The 16,422-nt window shown below is 41.4% G+C and overlaps 1 protein-coding gene across 1 annotated transcript in view; it reads right to left on the minus strand.

The window, feature by feature from the left end:
* The window catches only part of kcnk12 (potassium channel, subfamily K, member 12), an 83,594-nt gene extending 72,872 nt beyond the window's left edge, over positions 1-10,722 (minus strand). The window contains exon 1 of the mRNA XM_057849170.1: positions 10,068-10,722. Within this exon, the coding sequence (XP_057705153.1) occupies positions 10,068-10,407 (340 nt within the window). The 5' untranslated portion in view covers positions 10,408-10,722. The remainder of the gene's footprint in view (positions 1-10,067) is intronic.
* Positions 10,723-16,422: the final 5,700 nt, after the last annotated feature.

Here is a 16,422-nt window from a genome sequence, read left to right on the forward strand (position 1 = left end):
GCTTGACGGCATCCCTTACCGCACCAGCGGGTTCGGGGATTGCCGCCACGACAGGCACCAACCACCTTACGGCCACAGCTCCGATCGGCCGCCTCAACAATGGAGGTGCGGAACATGGCCCACTCGGACTAAATGTCCCTCACCTCCCCCGGGACAAGGGAGAAGTTCTGCCGGAGGTGGGTGTTGAAACTCTTTCTGACAGGGGATTCTGCCAGACGTTCCCAGCAGACCCTCACAATACATTTGGGCCTGCCAGGTCTGGCCAGCAACCTCCCCCGCCATCGGAGCCAACACACCACCAGGTGGTGATCAGTTGACAGCTCCGCCCCTCTCTTCACCCGAGTGTCCAAAACATGACACGATTACAAAGTCGATCATTGAACTGCGGCCTTGGGTGTCCTGGTGCCAAGTGCACATGTGGACACCCCTATGTTTGAACATGGTGTTCGTTATGGACAAATCGTGACGAGCACAGAAGTCCAATAACAGAACACCACTCGGGTTCTGATCAGGGGGGCCGTCCCTCCCAATCACGCCCCTCCAGGTCTCACTGTCATTGCCCACGTGAGCGTTGAAGTCCCCCAGCAGAACGAGGGAGTCCCCAGAGGGGGCGCTCTCCAGCACACCCTCCAAGGACTCCAAAAAGGGTGGGTATTCTGAGCTGCTGTTCGGCGTATAAGCGCAAACAACAGTCAGAACCCGTCCCCCCACCCGAAGGCGGAGGGAGGCTACCCTCTCGTCTACGGGGGTAAACCCCAACGTACAGGCACCAAGCCGGGGGGCAATAAGTATGCCCACACCTGCTCGGCGCCTCTCACCATGGGCAACTCCAGAATGGAAGAGAGTCCAACCCCTCTAGAGAGGATTGGTACCAGAACCCAAGCTGTGTGTGGAGGAGAGTCCGACTATATCTAGATGGAACTTCTCTGCCTCACCCACCAGCTCAGGCTCCTTCCCTGCCAGAGAGGTGACATTCCATTTCCCAAGAGTTAGCTTCTGCAGCTGGGGGTTGGACCGCCAAGGCCCCCGCCTTTGGCTGCCGCCCAACTCTCTACGCACCCGACCCCTTTGGCCCCTCCCACAGGTGGTGAGCCCATGGGAAGGGGAACCCATGTTGCCTTTTCGGGCTGTGCCCGGCCGGGCCCCATGGGGACAGGCCCGGCCACCAGACGCTTGCCTTCGAGCCCCACCTCCAGGATACGTAAGCCAAAATGTTAAGGGGGGAAAAAGAGCTTTTTTTTCTAAATTTATGCCACAGTTTGAGCATTGTTTCAAAAATAGTTAAAAAGAAATAGTTCTTAAGGATTAAAAATGAATCTTTGTAACATAGACTTCATAATCCGATTAATGGGGGGCCTTTCTCCGTCAAAACTGACCGAGTGGAAACACAGACAAAGAGCTTTTTACGTTAAAAATTCTTGTGAATAAATGCTTAAATCCCTGAATTCTTTATAACAGTCTAGATTCTTGGTTAAAGCAAAAACAAAAAGGGGAGGTAACATTTATTTTACGTAAATATGTCGAATGTGCTGCTAGTCTTTAGGCCACTGTGGCGCCACCTTATAACCACAAAGAGCTTTTTACGTTGAAAATTCTTGTGAATAAATGCTTAAATCCCTGAATTCTTTATAGGTGTGGACGTAAAACAGTCTGGATTCTTGGTTAAAAGCAACAACAACAAAAAAACAACAACAACAAAAACGGGCAGTTAGCATTTATTTTACATAAATATGTCGAATGTGCTGCTAGTCTTTGAGCCACTGTGGCGCCGCCTTATCACTACAAAGAGCTTTTAACATTGAAAATTCTTGTGAATAAATGCTTAAATCCCTGAATTCTTTCAAGATATGGAGGTAAAACAGTCTCAATTCTTGGTTAAAGGAAAAACAAAAAGGTCAATTAGCATTTATTTAACGTAAATATGTCAAATGTGCTGCTAGTCTTTATGCCACTGTGGCGCCGCCTTATCACCACAGAGAGCTTTTTACATTTAAAATTCTTGTGACTAAATGCTTAAATCCCCGAATTCTTTATAGATATGGACGTAAAACAGTCTCGATTCTTGGTTAAAAGCAAAAAAACAGGCAGTTAGCATTTATTTTACGTAAATATGCCGAATGTGTTGCTAGTCTTTAAGCCACTGAGGTGCCGCCTTATCACCACAAAGAGCTTTTTACATTGAAAATTCTTGTGAATAAATGCTTGAATCCTCGATTTCTTTATAGATATGGACTTAAAACAGTCGCGATTCTTGGTTATAAGCAAAAAAAACAAAAAAAACAAATGGGCAGTTAGCATTTATTTTATGTAAATATGTCGAATGTGCTGCTAGTCTTTAAGCACTGTGGTGCCGCCTTATCACCACAAAGAGCTTTTTACGTTGAAAATTCTTGTGAATAAATGCTGAAATCCCTGAATGCTTTATATACTTGTATAAGGACGTAAAACAATCTCGTTTCTCGGTTAAAAGTAAAAACCGGGAATTTAGCATTTATTTTACGTCTATATTGCGAATTATGACGCCAATGCCGTAGCGGTTAATTTCTCCCATTGATTTTTTTCACAACGTTTGGAAATACTTTTTCAACCAAAATCGGCATTGGAACGCTGCATGAGTTTGAGAATAACTGCGACCGACTTCAACCGACTGAAGCAGAGTGTGGGGCGGCACCTACTTGAAGGCGTGGCGCAGTGTCTGGGGAAGGTGTCCCGTCAATATCATTATGAAGTCTATGTTTGTAGTTTAGGTTGAATACAAATTATACAATTGAAATGTAATAGACTAATAGTGGATTAAAAAAAGGTTGTTTGCACATTTCATTCAGTTGTACTAATTGTTGATCTAAAGGTTAGCTTCTTGTCTGTGTACATTTATTCTTGTATCATGGAGGTCATTGTGTATAGTATGGATGTCTTTAGAGGGGCAAGGTCGGACAGCGACTGTCCACCTCACATCATCACTTGAGCTCAACTCCTCCATCGATCACTTAACTTTACTCTCTGGCTGGGAGATTTAATAGTAATCATACATGCAGGCCATCACCACAACATTTGCCTGTGGGATATCCTAGGAGGGACACTTGCTCTTTTCTGACCTATTGCACAAGTAAATGTTACAGAGGGTGGTTTGGGAGGGATGCAGAAGGGGGCTCTCAATGACATTCCAGTTGGTTTGAATGGAAATGTGGCAAAAGACTGCACCCATGGGAGCTGTCCTATAGCGAGAGATGAGTGTGCTGTTCCAAATGGCAGCCCGAGTCAGATGACAACCCCATGCCAAAAGCTCCTCAAAGCCAAAATGTAACACATTACTTGGGGAAAACATCAGCAATGGCATGCATCTGTTGTATTCTGCCTGTAAGTCAATGGGAAGAAGCTGATAAGAAAGGAGGACATAGCTGTCAATAATGCCATTAGTTGCCAATTTTGTGCATCTCTCGTGAAAGTACTGCTCACTGATTTTTTTTGCTTTGCCTCTCTGCATTATTTACATATCTGTGTTGCTCACAAATACCACACAGTATTAAACTGCTTGATGATTGCACCATTAGCGCAATTGCCTTTATATCAGCATTACTGCATTGAGTCTGTACCGATGTGTTGATGTGCTGATTTTATCATTTAATCATTATGGCTTTTTTTCTATAGTACGAGAGTGGCCCAAATCACCAGAGAGGCATTTCTCGTGTGTGTGTACTCTTGTGTCATGAATATAGTAATTTGTTCGGTAGGGATTTTTTTGGATACTTTTTTAAGACTTGTGTGAAGGAATGCATTACAAACTCACAACACTCTCTGAGTGCAGTAGGGGTCTTCAAACCTGTCCTTAAGGACCGCTGTGGGTCCTGTTTTTTTTTCCAACCAAGGGTGTAGGTTTGCATAGGGACTGTAGGGACATAACACTACCAACTTTTCAGGATGATCAAATTGTCCCTACCAACCTTTAAGCAACCTTATATGCATTATATAATGACTTCAGTTATACAAATTATTTAGATTGTCTTCCCATATGTTGCTAAGGATAGAATTGCCCCTATCATTATTGAGTGAATTATTTTCATTATGTTCAGACTTACATTTGCCCCTTTTCGCTTGCGGAATGCAAGAATGCTGAGTCCATTCTCCCCCTTCAAACGACGTTTGATTGGCAGATGACTTGAACCACCCCCGACACACACACACGCTCACACTCACACAGCTGCGGCAGAAATACATGTCGACAACATGCTGGCTCCTCCGCACCCTTCAAAGAGGAGAGATATTAGAAGTTTTTTTTTTGGCCAGCAGCAGCCACTGTAAGAAATATAAAAAGACACCAATGTTGTGGATGTGGGAAACTGACCACTAATTTTGCTACTGAAAGTCCGACCTGCATCAGCTTGCACAACATTACACTGTGTGAACTTGCTAACCATCAAAACACGAGTAGGAAGCTGCTTAGAGAGAAGTGTCCTATTGTTTGTGTTTTCTTCTAAATGTAGTGAACTCTGCTGGAAACTATAGAACCAGAAAAATGTTAGCAAGAAGCTGCTTACAGAGAAATGAGTGCTGCATAACCTCATATGTTGCTCACACAACACAACCCTGCAACTTATTTATAATTAACGATATGTACATTTTAAAAAAAAAAAAAAAAGTTTTTTGGGGGGAGCGGGGGGATGCCGAGATCAACTGGTTGATCGTGATCGACGTAATGAGCACACTTGATTAAGCATATCAATTAATTAGCTTCGTATTTGTGAGAAATGTAGTCCTGCCTCCCGTTCACCCAGTCTGTCTGGTCTTAATAATGTCCCATCCTGAGCAAAAAGTGTACATACATGCAGGTTATACTGTTATATTGTCCCTACCAATGTTGAGACCAAACCTACACCCTTGCTTCCAACCAATTCAGTTTGGAAAGTTTAATCATTTAGGTTTCTGTTAAAAACAAGCAGCAACTTACTGTACTCAATTGATCACACTTGCAAAATACCAGAATGGTGAAAAGCTGTTGCCTTGTTTGGTTGGAGTGAAATCCTGCCCCACCGCAGCCCAATGTGGGTTACCGTAGTTTGGAGACCCATTAACTGAAGCATGAATAGACAGACCGACAGATATCGAAAGTACACCGTAGATATCTTGTGGAACAACACTCAGCTTGGTGAACTTCAATTCTACATAGAAATTAGAACTACTATAATAAATATGTTGATTAATTGATACTGCTTTTTCTACATTTAAAACGATATCTACACATTTATTAGGGAATTGGTATGTCACAACATTCTGATATCACATTAAAAGTGCCTCAATATCTTTGTGTTTTTGTCTCAGTATAAAATAATGAGTATTGTATGCGCTTAACAGGGCTGCAGCAGCGCTTTGATGCAACAATAGTAGCCTTTATAGGGTATACAAACGCATGTTAAACATTGGATCATCAGGAATAGAAGTGGACAATTTTTAAATTTGATTCCTCTTTTTAAAGATAGATGACCTACTAAGAAGAATTTGGTCATCAAGAAATCGAGAGGTTGTTTCTTTCTCCTATGTGGCCCTCTCTCTAGTTTACTAGTACTCTAAACCTTATTGCCATGCAGTAGTCATTTCAACTATATCCAACAAGTTAGTTAAAGTTAAGAACGTTGATCATGTGAAGATATCGAACATGCCCAGTGGTGAAAGTGGCTAGAATCCCTTGCTGGAACTTCCTGCCAAAAAGGTCGCCACAGAGCCAGATGTCTTTTATTTATTTATTTATTTTATTTTTGTTCAAACCTCCTAAAACCATAGAAATGCGGGAAAACAAAAAAACAGCATTTACACATACACTAGGCTACTGCATTAACTTACTGCAAAAAGGCATACATGAGAAACTGATTTTCATTCAAAATGGTAGTTTAAAGTAACATACATGATCAAAATAAGTACAAATGACTTACATTATGCACAGCGAAATGGAATACAGTATATTTGGAAGATAACACAAACATGGATTTTTTTATATTATAAAAAAAATAATAATAATAATAATAATAATAAGTAGCCTGACATAAGTAAATGAACAAACATAAGTCCAAAGGGCACATAAACTATACTGCCAAAAGTATTACATTTGAGACAAACATTTCTAGTCCTTATTGCAGTAAAAAAAAGTTTAAAACCTTATTGTGTTCAATGCCGCTTTAGTTATATTTGTTTCACCACAAGAACTGCATGTAATTGTTAATGTATTATTTATGATACAATTTATAGAACATACATATACAAATTAAATTGAAAAAAATGTTGAATTTTTTAAAATACGTTGAAGGACCACATAAAGCTTTCAAATTGAAAAAAATCTTAATTTTCTGGTCATTATTTCTGGAGTCAGGCATTATAGGGTTAACATGATGTTCTGAACCTCTCCATTAGAGAAAATAATATAAATCTCTTCAACTCTTTCCTTTCTCTTAAAGATCTAATCAATTTTCTGTTGCATTGCCCTTATTTTAATTGCATTAATTCAACAATCTTTTCAACATTCTTTGTCAAAATCACACAGATAAAAAAAAAAACTGTGTACGCTTTAAACATTTATAGGTTTTCATATTTTAACGAGGATGGTCTGCAAACAATGACAGAAGGGGGAAATATACGTAAGTGAACCATCTGCCTAAGGAGACCTAAAGAGCAATTGAAACATTTTTTTACAAAAAACATTTTAAGACATGTATGTGCCCAATCACTGATGAGTGGTTTAAAGCTACCCTGCCCACTATAAAACTCACACCTGGTAAGAATTGTCTTGATGAGAAGCATTGTCTGATGTGCATCATGGCTTAGTTGACATGGACATGACATAGTTAAAGCAGACACTGTATTTTCATCTGTGATTTTGACAAAGATCAGATCACATTTGATGGTGATCTTATGAAGAAATGTGAGACATTCCAAAAGGTTCAGATCAAGGGCGTAGGTTTGCATAGGGAAGGTAGGGACATATCACTTTCAGCTTTCAGACAACCTTATTTGTATTGTATAATGAGTTAGTTATGTAGGTAATTTAGATTGTCTTTTTTTATGTTTTAAGGATAGAATTGACCCTACTATTATTAAGTGATATATTTACATTATTTTCAGACTTAAATTTACCCCTTTTCACTTGCTAAATGTGCCGGATCGTTATTATTGTATTTAACCTCATATGCACGTTTGATTGGCTGATGACATGCCCCCCCCCACACACACACACACACAAACATACACACCCATGCACATCCACACAGCCCCAACAAAAATACAACATGTCGACAACATGCCGCCTCCTCCGACCCCTTTGAATAGTTTTTTTAGACGTTTTTTTTTTGGCCAGCAGCAGCTACTGTAAGGAATGTAAAAGACGTCAGTGTTGTGGACATGGGGAGCACATCACTAATTTTGCTACTGAAAGTCCGACATGCATCAGAGTTAGCATAACATTGAACTGTGTGAACATGCTAACCTGCAAAACTCGAGTGGGAAGCTGCTTAAAGAGAAATGTGTATGTGTTTTCTAATGTTAATGTTATGAGTTTTTTTAAGTTGTATCTATTAATTTAGACAGATAATGTTGAGTGGTCTAATGACAAATGTTTACTTTTTTGCATTCCTGGACAGTTAAGAGATTATTAATAGGTTTGTATTTATTGTGTATGTTGAATTTGCTAACACAATCCGGAAATTTATTCTGGAAGTTTTCAAAAATGTTTCTTCAGTAGTTTTTGAAAACAAAGGTTTGAATCAAACAGTGTATCATCTGAACAAATACACATGAAAGTTAGTATATTTTGCATTGATCATTTGGCCTATCAATTAATTAGGTTCATATTCATGAGAAACATAGCCCTGCCCCCCGTTCACCCAATCTGTTTGGGTTTAATAATGCCCCTTCCTAAACTAAAAGTGTAGATGCAGGTTATTGTTATACAGTGGGGCAAATAAGGATTTAGTCAACCACTAATTGTGCAAATTCTCCCACTTGAAAATATTAGAGAGGCCTGTAATTGTCAACATGGGTAAACCTCAACCATTAAAGACAGTATGTGGGAAAAACCCCAGAAAATCACAGTGTTTGATTTTTAAAGAATTTAATTGCAAATCATGGTGGAAAATAAGTATTTGGTCGATACCAAAAGTTAATCTCAATACTTTGTTATGTACCCTTTGTTGGCAATAACGGAGGCCAAACATTTTCTGTAACTCTTCACAAGCTTTTCCACACTGTAACTGGTATTTTGGCCCATTCCTCCATGCAGATCTCCCCTAGAGTAGTGATGTTTTGGGGCTGTCATTGGGCAACACGGACTTTCAACTCCCTCCACAGATTTTCTATGGGGTTGAGATCTGGAGTCTGGCAAGGCAACTCCAGGACCTTTAAATGCTTCTTACGAAGCCACTCTTTTGTTGTGTGTTTGGGATCATTGTCATGCTGAGAGACCCAGCCACGTCTCATCTTCAATGCCCGCGTTAATGGAAGGAGATTTTCACTCAAAATCTCTCGATACATGGCCCCATTCATTCTTTCCTTTACACAGATCAGTCGTCCTTGTCCCTTTTGCAGAAAAACAGCCCCAAAGCATGATGTTTCCACCCCCATGCTTCGCAGTGGGTATGGTGTTCTTCGGGTGCAATTCAGTATTCTTTTTCCTCCAAACACGAGAACCTGTGTTTCTACCAAAAAGTTCTATTTTGGTTTCATCTGACCATAACACATTCTCCCAGTCCTCTTCTGGATCATCCAAATGCTCTCTAGCGAACAGCAGATGGGCCTGGATGTGTACTGGCTTCAGCAGGGGAACACGTCTGGCAGTTCAGGATTTGAGTCCCTGGCGGCGCATTGTGTTACTGATAGTAGCCTTTGTTACTGGGGTCCCAGCTCTCTGTAGGTCATTTGCTAGGTCCCCCCGTGTGGTTCAGGGATTTTTGCTCACCGTTCTTGTTATCATTTTGACGCCACGGGGTGAGATCTTGCATGGAGCCCTAGATCGAGGGAGATTATCAGTGGTCTTGTATGTCTTCCATTTTCTAATAATTGCTCCCACAGTTGATTTCTTTACACCAAGCGTTTTACCTTTTGCAGATTCAGTCTTCCCAGCCTGGTGCAGGTCACAATTTTGTCTCTGGTGTCCTTTGACAGATCTTTGGTCTTGGTCATAGTGGAGTTTGGAGTGTGACTGACTGAGGTTGCGGACAGGTGTCTTTTATACTGATAATGAGTTAAAACAGGTGCCATTAATACAGGTAACGAGTGGAGCCTCGTTAGACCTCGTTAGAAGAGGTTAGACCTCTTTGACAGCCAGAAATCTTGCTTGTTTGTAGGTGACCAAATAATTATTTTCCACTCTAATTTGGAAATAAATTCTTTAAAAATCAAACAATGTGATTTTCTGTTTTTTCTTTCCACATTCTGTCTCTCATGGTTGAGGTTTACCCATGTTGACAATTACAGGCCTCTCTAATCTTTTCAAGTAGGAGAACTTGCACAATTGGTGGTTGACTAAATACTTATTTGCCCCACTGTATCGTTCCTACCATTGTTGAGACCAAACCCACGCCCTTGGTTCGGATACTTTTTCATACCACTGTAGATTGTTTTCCTCTTGGAGATGCCTGTGTAGTAGCCACGCAGGTTGTTTTTAGCATGGGGTTTTGACAGTTGTCGTCATATTTTCGGGATCACAGCACCGTTCCGCCCCATTCCGGCGTCGAACTTTCACCCCTGAGCATGCCTAATATGTATATTCACCTAACTGGTCCAAAAAGTCTTTGTATACTTCTTAGTAATGCATCTTTTAAAATTAGAAATAATAAGATGTAAAGGACGACGCAATGTACTTAATTAAAATTTGCCTTTTGTTAAAATGCTGCAATCAGGTTTATTTTTGTGTCTCAATCTTATTTGTAAACACTGCCTCCAGTGCACATTACTAATAACTTGGTTGCAACTAAAATGTGTTAGTCAATGATTTGGAAAATGAATGCACTCAATGTTAGAGGACCCAAGGGTCAATGAAATGTTTTGATGATGCATAGATTCTAAATTATAAATCCTAAAACACTCACCTATTGTTGACACCACAGTTCCAACAAAATAAAAAGCCCCCGTAAAATCCCATCTCGGTCTAAGAGCGTCAGCCCGGATCCCAGCGGCGATGGCAGCCTCGTACTCCCGCAGGAAAGAGTTAAGCTCCTCTAGGCTGATGTTGAAGGTCTCGCTGAAGTTGTGGAGCGTCCCGTTCCAGCGACCGTGGGCCCGCAGCTCGGAGGGCCTCTCGATGGCCGAGAAGACCGCAGCGCCGCACAGCAGGTAGAGGATGATGAGGAGAGCGAGCAGCACAAAGCGGCCGTTGTCCTCGTTCAAGTGCAAGGAGCGGCAGCCTTGCAGACGCAGAACAGGCATCATCCAAATTTCAGCACCTCTCGCGCGTCGGACAGCGACAAGCTCCACATCGGAGGAGGCATCAAAAGCAGGTGGAGGGCGCTCACTGCACCGCCGTCACTGCACTTCCTCGGGATGCCTCTCCTTCAAGTACCACGGCACCCCGTCCCATGGTGGAGCGGGCATCAAAGCGCCACTTGGGGAAATCCACCACTTTGATCGGACCCATCAAGGAACAACAGTTTGAGAGGAAAAATACCGGCGCATTGTGTCATGTTGAATCGGCACTCGTTGCAGTTGCCCCTCCAAAAACAACAAAACAAAACCCGGGATGTCGCTCACTACGGTATAGAAGAGTCTTTCGCAGAAGACTGCACCCTGGCTCACTGCATGCATGCGGCGCGCAAATGGCGAGTTTACACCACGTTACTATCTCTCCACGAAAGAATAGAACAGTCTCCGTTTTACTCCAGTGCTTTTGTGTTTTTTTTTAGTGAGCACAGACCATGCACCGCTTAGTGTGAGGAGAGGCTCACATGGAAGTAATTCGCCCAAAAGGCAGTTTTAAAGTTTTGCAGGAAGCTCGATGCTACATCTATTTTCGTTAATAATATGTATATAAAGAATGAACGGGTTTATGAAAGTCGTTATTCACAGTTATTCACAGACATTTGGGCTGCAAAAGTCTTTAAAACATTTTTGCTACGTAAATGGCAGAGCCTTGACTAGCCATAAGCGAATTTTAAGGGGGGGGGGGGGGGGCGCCAAAAAGTGTCATTGCATGTAACTGACTTTCTTATATACTGTATATAAAAGTTTAAAAAGTCAATAAAATTGCAACAAAAATGAATGAAACCAACAAAAAAATATATATATTTTTATAATGGGTCAAAATTATTTTTTCGAACAGATCATGTGACTAGCAACTTAGACGGCCATTTGCTTTGCATGTAATTAAAAAAAAATAAAAAATAGGGGAGGGCAATTTTATTTTTCAAATGATTTTTTTCTTTGATTGAAAATATTTTTTTTGATTGAAACAACTTTTTGGGGGGATTAAATGATTTAGACACACATGTCCTACTCATAATATGGCCCAAACACAAAAAGGATTGCTTCAATCAAAGAAAACTTTTTCAATGAAAAATTTTTCTTTTTGAAAATATATATTTTTTGAAGCAACTTAATATTTTGATTGAAAAATAAAGACAAAATGTCCTAGCCAAAATGTGGCCTAAACACAAATCGACATTACATCAATCAAAAAAGTTGCTTCAATCAAAAAAAGAAAGAAAAAAAAAATCAATCAAAGAAAAATAGCTTTCAGGCGCATTTTTTTGTTTCGTTTTGTTTCAAATTCATTTTTGCATTCAAATACACTGACGGGCGTATCATATTCAATGGATGACAATCTTGGCAAAAAGTATTGCCTGATTTAGAATTCCCCTCAAGGATGATGGGAAACAAAAACACTCATTGTCAACTTATTATTATGAATATTCTTGCAAGCTAATTTTTTTGCTGTCACTGCGTTTCGGGGTCATCAACATGTTGTGCCCCCCTGCCCCAAAAGTCAAACTCCGCCTGTGTGACTAGCCCTGCTTGCAGAGCAAAGGATTCTTTTCAAAACATAATTTTTTTTATGTTTTCAGTAACTGGTTTAACATACCATAAAGCTTTTATCAAGCTTTATACATACTATAAAGGCCAAAACCGCCCATGACCTACTGTTTCTGATGAATTATCAAATATGAAACTAGTCTTATTTTTTCTCTTGAATGTCCTAACGAGTTAAATACATATTATCGAGTGACAAAATGGTTTGTCGAGCATATTTGGTTGTCAATAGGACATCAATATTACAAATGTTGACAAAAATACAGTGCTGGCCAAAAGTATTGGCACCCCTGCAATTCTGCCTGATAATGCTCAATTTCTCCCAGAAAATGATTGCAATTACAAATGCTTTCGTAGTAACATCTTCATTTATTTTGCTTGCAATGGAAAAAAACCACAAACGAGAATGGAAAAACAAATAAAATCATTATCATTTCACACAAAACTTCAAAAATGGGCCAGACAAAAGTACTGGTACCCTTTGAAAAATCATGTGATGCTTCTCTAATTTGTATAATTAACAGCACCTGTTTCTTACCTGTGGCACATAACAGCAGGTGGCAATAACTAAATCACACTTGCAGCCAGTTAAAATGGATTAAAGTTGACTCAACCTCTGTTCTGTGTCCTTTTGTGTACCACATTGAGCATGAAGAAAAGAAAGAAGACCAAATAACTGTCTGAGGACTTAAGAAGCAAAATTGAGAGGAAGCATGGGTAATCTCAAGGCTACAAGTCCATCTCCAAAGACCTGAATGTTCCTGTGTCTACTGTAATCAAAAAGTGTTAAGCCCATGGCACTGTGGCTAATCTCGCTAGATGTGGACAGAAAGGAAATTGACAAGAGATTTCAACAAAAGATTGTGCGGATGGTGGGTAAAGGACCTCGACTAACATCCAAACAGGTCAAGCCGTCCTGCAGTCCGGGGCTATACCAGTGTATGTGTAATGGAGTAAATTTCATGCGGTACTACCTACCTCTGGTTGCGTGTCCGAATGATGTCAACAAGTATTGAAAATCAATTGTTTTATTCTGATCATATGCATGACATAGTTTAGTTTAGTTGCATGAACTTGACTGAGAAAAATAATCAAAGCTGACTTTGTCATAAAAGTATGGAAAAATAGAAGATAGGACATCAATTTGCTCCACCCATTCTTCTGGAATACTGGTAAAAGAAATCACTGCATTCTTCTTCATGCAACATGCTAAAAAGGTTATGGTGACAGGGTTTGGTTATTATATGGAAATATTCATTCATTCATTCATTTTCCATGCCGCTTTTCCTCACGAGGGTCGCGGAGGTGCTGGAGCCTATCCCAGCTAACTACAAGGCAGTAGGCAGGGGACACCCTGAACTGGTTGCCAGCCAATCGCAGGGCACATGGAGACACAAAACCATTCACGCACACACTCATACCTACGGACAATTTAGAGTGTTCAATCAGCCTACCATGCATGTTTTTGGGATGTGGGAGGAAACCGGTGTCCCCGGAGGAAACCCACGCAGGCACGGGGAGAACATGCAAACTCCACACAGGAAGGCCGAAGCCCGGGATTGAACCCTTGATCTCAGAACTGTGAGGCAGACGTGCTAACCATTCAGCCACCGCGCCGCCATTTGGAAATATTACATTTATTAAAACAAATGTTTCCCTTGCTACAAGAGTAAAAAGGCATTCCAAATTTATCCGGAGTTTTTGTTCTCAAAACTATATTTCCAAGCATTGATTATTTCTTCCAGATTTTTTCTCAGGACTAGTAAATTTACTCAATTATTGCGCATCTTAGTATTTCGCACGTTGATTATATGAAATTGGATGGGCGGGCAGTGGCTAGAGATTTTTGCCAGAACTCCCTGGCAAACCAGAATTTTTTTTTATATAATTTTTTTTTGGGGTGCGTGTGTGTGTGTGTGTGGGGGGGGGGGGGGGGTACTAAAACAACTGAAATGCAAATAAAACTGCTTTTGGCATAGTTATACCTATAACACATACTCACAAAAACTGGTTTTACATATATATTAGGCTACTGCATTACACGTACTGTCACAAGGCATACATGAGAAACTGATGTTCATTCTAAATTGTAGTTTTTTCAATCATTTGCAAAGCAACTGTTAACAAAAACACTAGCTACGCCAACCTCCGTCTCCTGATTTTTATTTTATTTCCTTTCATCTAAATGCAAAACCACAATTTGAACTATTTTAGAGCATAGGATGTTCATTAAAATTGAAAGTAATGTAAACATGTTTTTTTAAATGATAAAGATACATTAACGAAAATAAGTTCAAATGACTTACATTATTTGCAGTGAAATGGAATATATTTTAAGGATGACGAAAACATATATATATATATATATATATATATATATATATATATATATATATATATATATATATATATATATATATATATATATATATATATATATATATATTAGGGCTGTCAAACGATTAAAATTTTTAATCGAGTTAATTACAGCTTAAAAATTAATTAATCGTAATTAATCGCAATTAATCGCAATTCAAACCATCTATAAAATATGCCATATTTTTCTGTAAATTATATATATATATTCTGTAAAATAAATTGTTGGAATGGAAAGATAAGACACAAGATGGATATATATATTCAACATACGGTACATAAGGACTGTAGTGGGCATTTCATTCTACTGTCATTTAAATCTGTCTATGCGGGCGGTGGGACGGGCGGCTGGGCAGAAGCTCCATGCTGCGGTCCCACTGCCCCAAGCCAAGCTCTCCTATTTTAATGCATACATTGCACTACCCTCCCCTCACACCCCCATCACGGTGCTGGGTGATGGCTGCCAGTCGGGAACCTGGCAGCCACAGTAATAGGGTGGTAGGTGGGTCCCACACTTTTTTATATGGCGTGGCTCCTGGGGTGTGGCCTCCCCTCTGCCTCGGCTGCCGGCCGCGGGAGTAGGTTGGGGGGTCGGGTCCCCGATCTTGCATCGCCCCGTGGCAGTTCCTGGGCGTTCTCCTGCCTCCGCCTTCCCCTCTCTTCTCTGGCTGGGCATCCGCCCTGCGCTCCGTCGCGGGTCGCTGACTGGGCGCCGGTGTATCAGCGGGGTGTCGCCTGCACCGGCGGGGGACCCTGCCTTGCCTGGGGCTTGGTGGGCCGCTGGGGGTCCCGTGGCGTGCCGTGCCGGTTGGGGGGCTGTGGCTCGTGGCCCGGGTGGGCGGGCGGGAGTGGGTGTAGGCGTGGGGTTGGTGGTGCGTCCCCTCCTGCCATCCCTGAAGGCCGGTTGATGGGTGCGCGGGTGGCCCGGGGGACCACCCTGGGTCCCGGGGGGGGGGGCGATGGCTCCTTTGCTGGGCTGCGGGAGGAGGGATGGGCTGCGCATGGCCCCCCGCCCCCGCGCCCGCCCTCCCTCCCTCCCCGGGCTGGCTGGGTGGGGGCTGTGGCCCTGGGTTGGCGCCCGCGCGGCTTCTCCACCCGTCTGCGTGGCTGTCGCGCGCCCGGTGGGGCCTGCGTGCTGCTGGATGTGGTAGGGCATTCTCGGGTCGGGGGTCCCGGTGCCGGGATTGGCGATGCGGCGGCGTAGGGTTGGTCGCCAACGGGCTTACTCGTAAGAGATTCACACGATTACTGGGTTCTAGATCACAGAACTGATTTGTGCACACTCTACCCCTTTCAATCACTTAGCTTATAGGCTTATAGACACCCCCACCCCCATTCTCCTCTTTCACTGGCCAATAGGCCCCCACATGGTGTAAACCGGAAATACATCTCGCTGACGATAGCACCAGCATATTAGTAACTAGTTTAGATGTTCAATGTATATCTAGTTGTTGTTTGTGTATGTGTTTCTTTTCTTTCTTCTCTTGTATTTCTTTTCTTCTGTCCCCCCATAATCCCTTCCTGTTCGCTGCTTTGTCATAATAAAAAGGTATTTTGAATGATCACAATGGGAGTATGTCAGACTCTCAATGTGAAACATTAAAACTGTTCAGAATCTGGGCACTTAGACTTCCATTCTCTGTGTCAAACAGCTGAACAGGACAGGTTTAAAAAAATAAATAAATAAATAAATAAAAAATAAATCTGTCTATGCTGTCCTCACTCCGAGGCGTCTACTTTTTCCAAAGCTAGACAGCTAGTGAACGACGCCTTAATAATTAGACTTCTTCCTTTTTCATCTGATTTATTAATAAAATGGCCTCAAACCATTGTCCTCTTTAGACCGTCGTAAAACTACAAAATAAAAGTACACAAGCATTGCATTAGCAACAACGTTAGCTTAGCACGCTATACAGGTTCACTAAACATAAACAAAAAGCGTCTCATACAAAAAATATAACATTTCGCTTACTAACATAATATGTACATTCTTTACAACAACCATACTTACGGACATATCTTGTCCAAGGATCATATCAGCATAAC

The sequence above is a fragment of the Corythoichthys intestinalis genome, chromosome 10, assembly GCF_030265065.1.
Source record: "Corythoichthys intestinalis isolate RoL2023-P3 chromosome 10, ASM3026506v1, whole genome shotgun sequence".
Lineage (NCBI taxonomy): Eukaryota > Metazoa > Chordata > Actinopteri > Syngnathiformes > Syngnathidae > Corythoichthys > Corythoichthys intestinalis.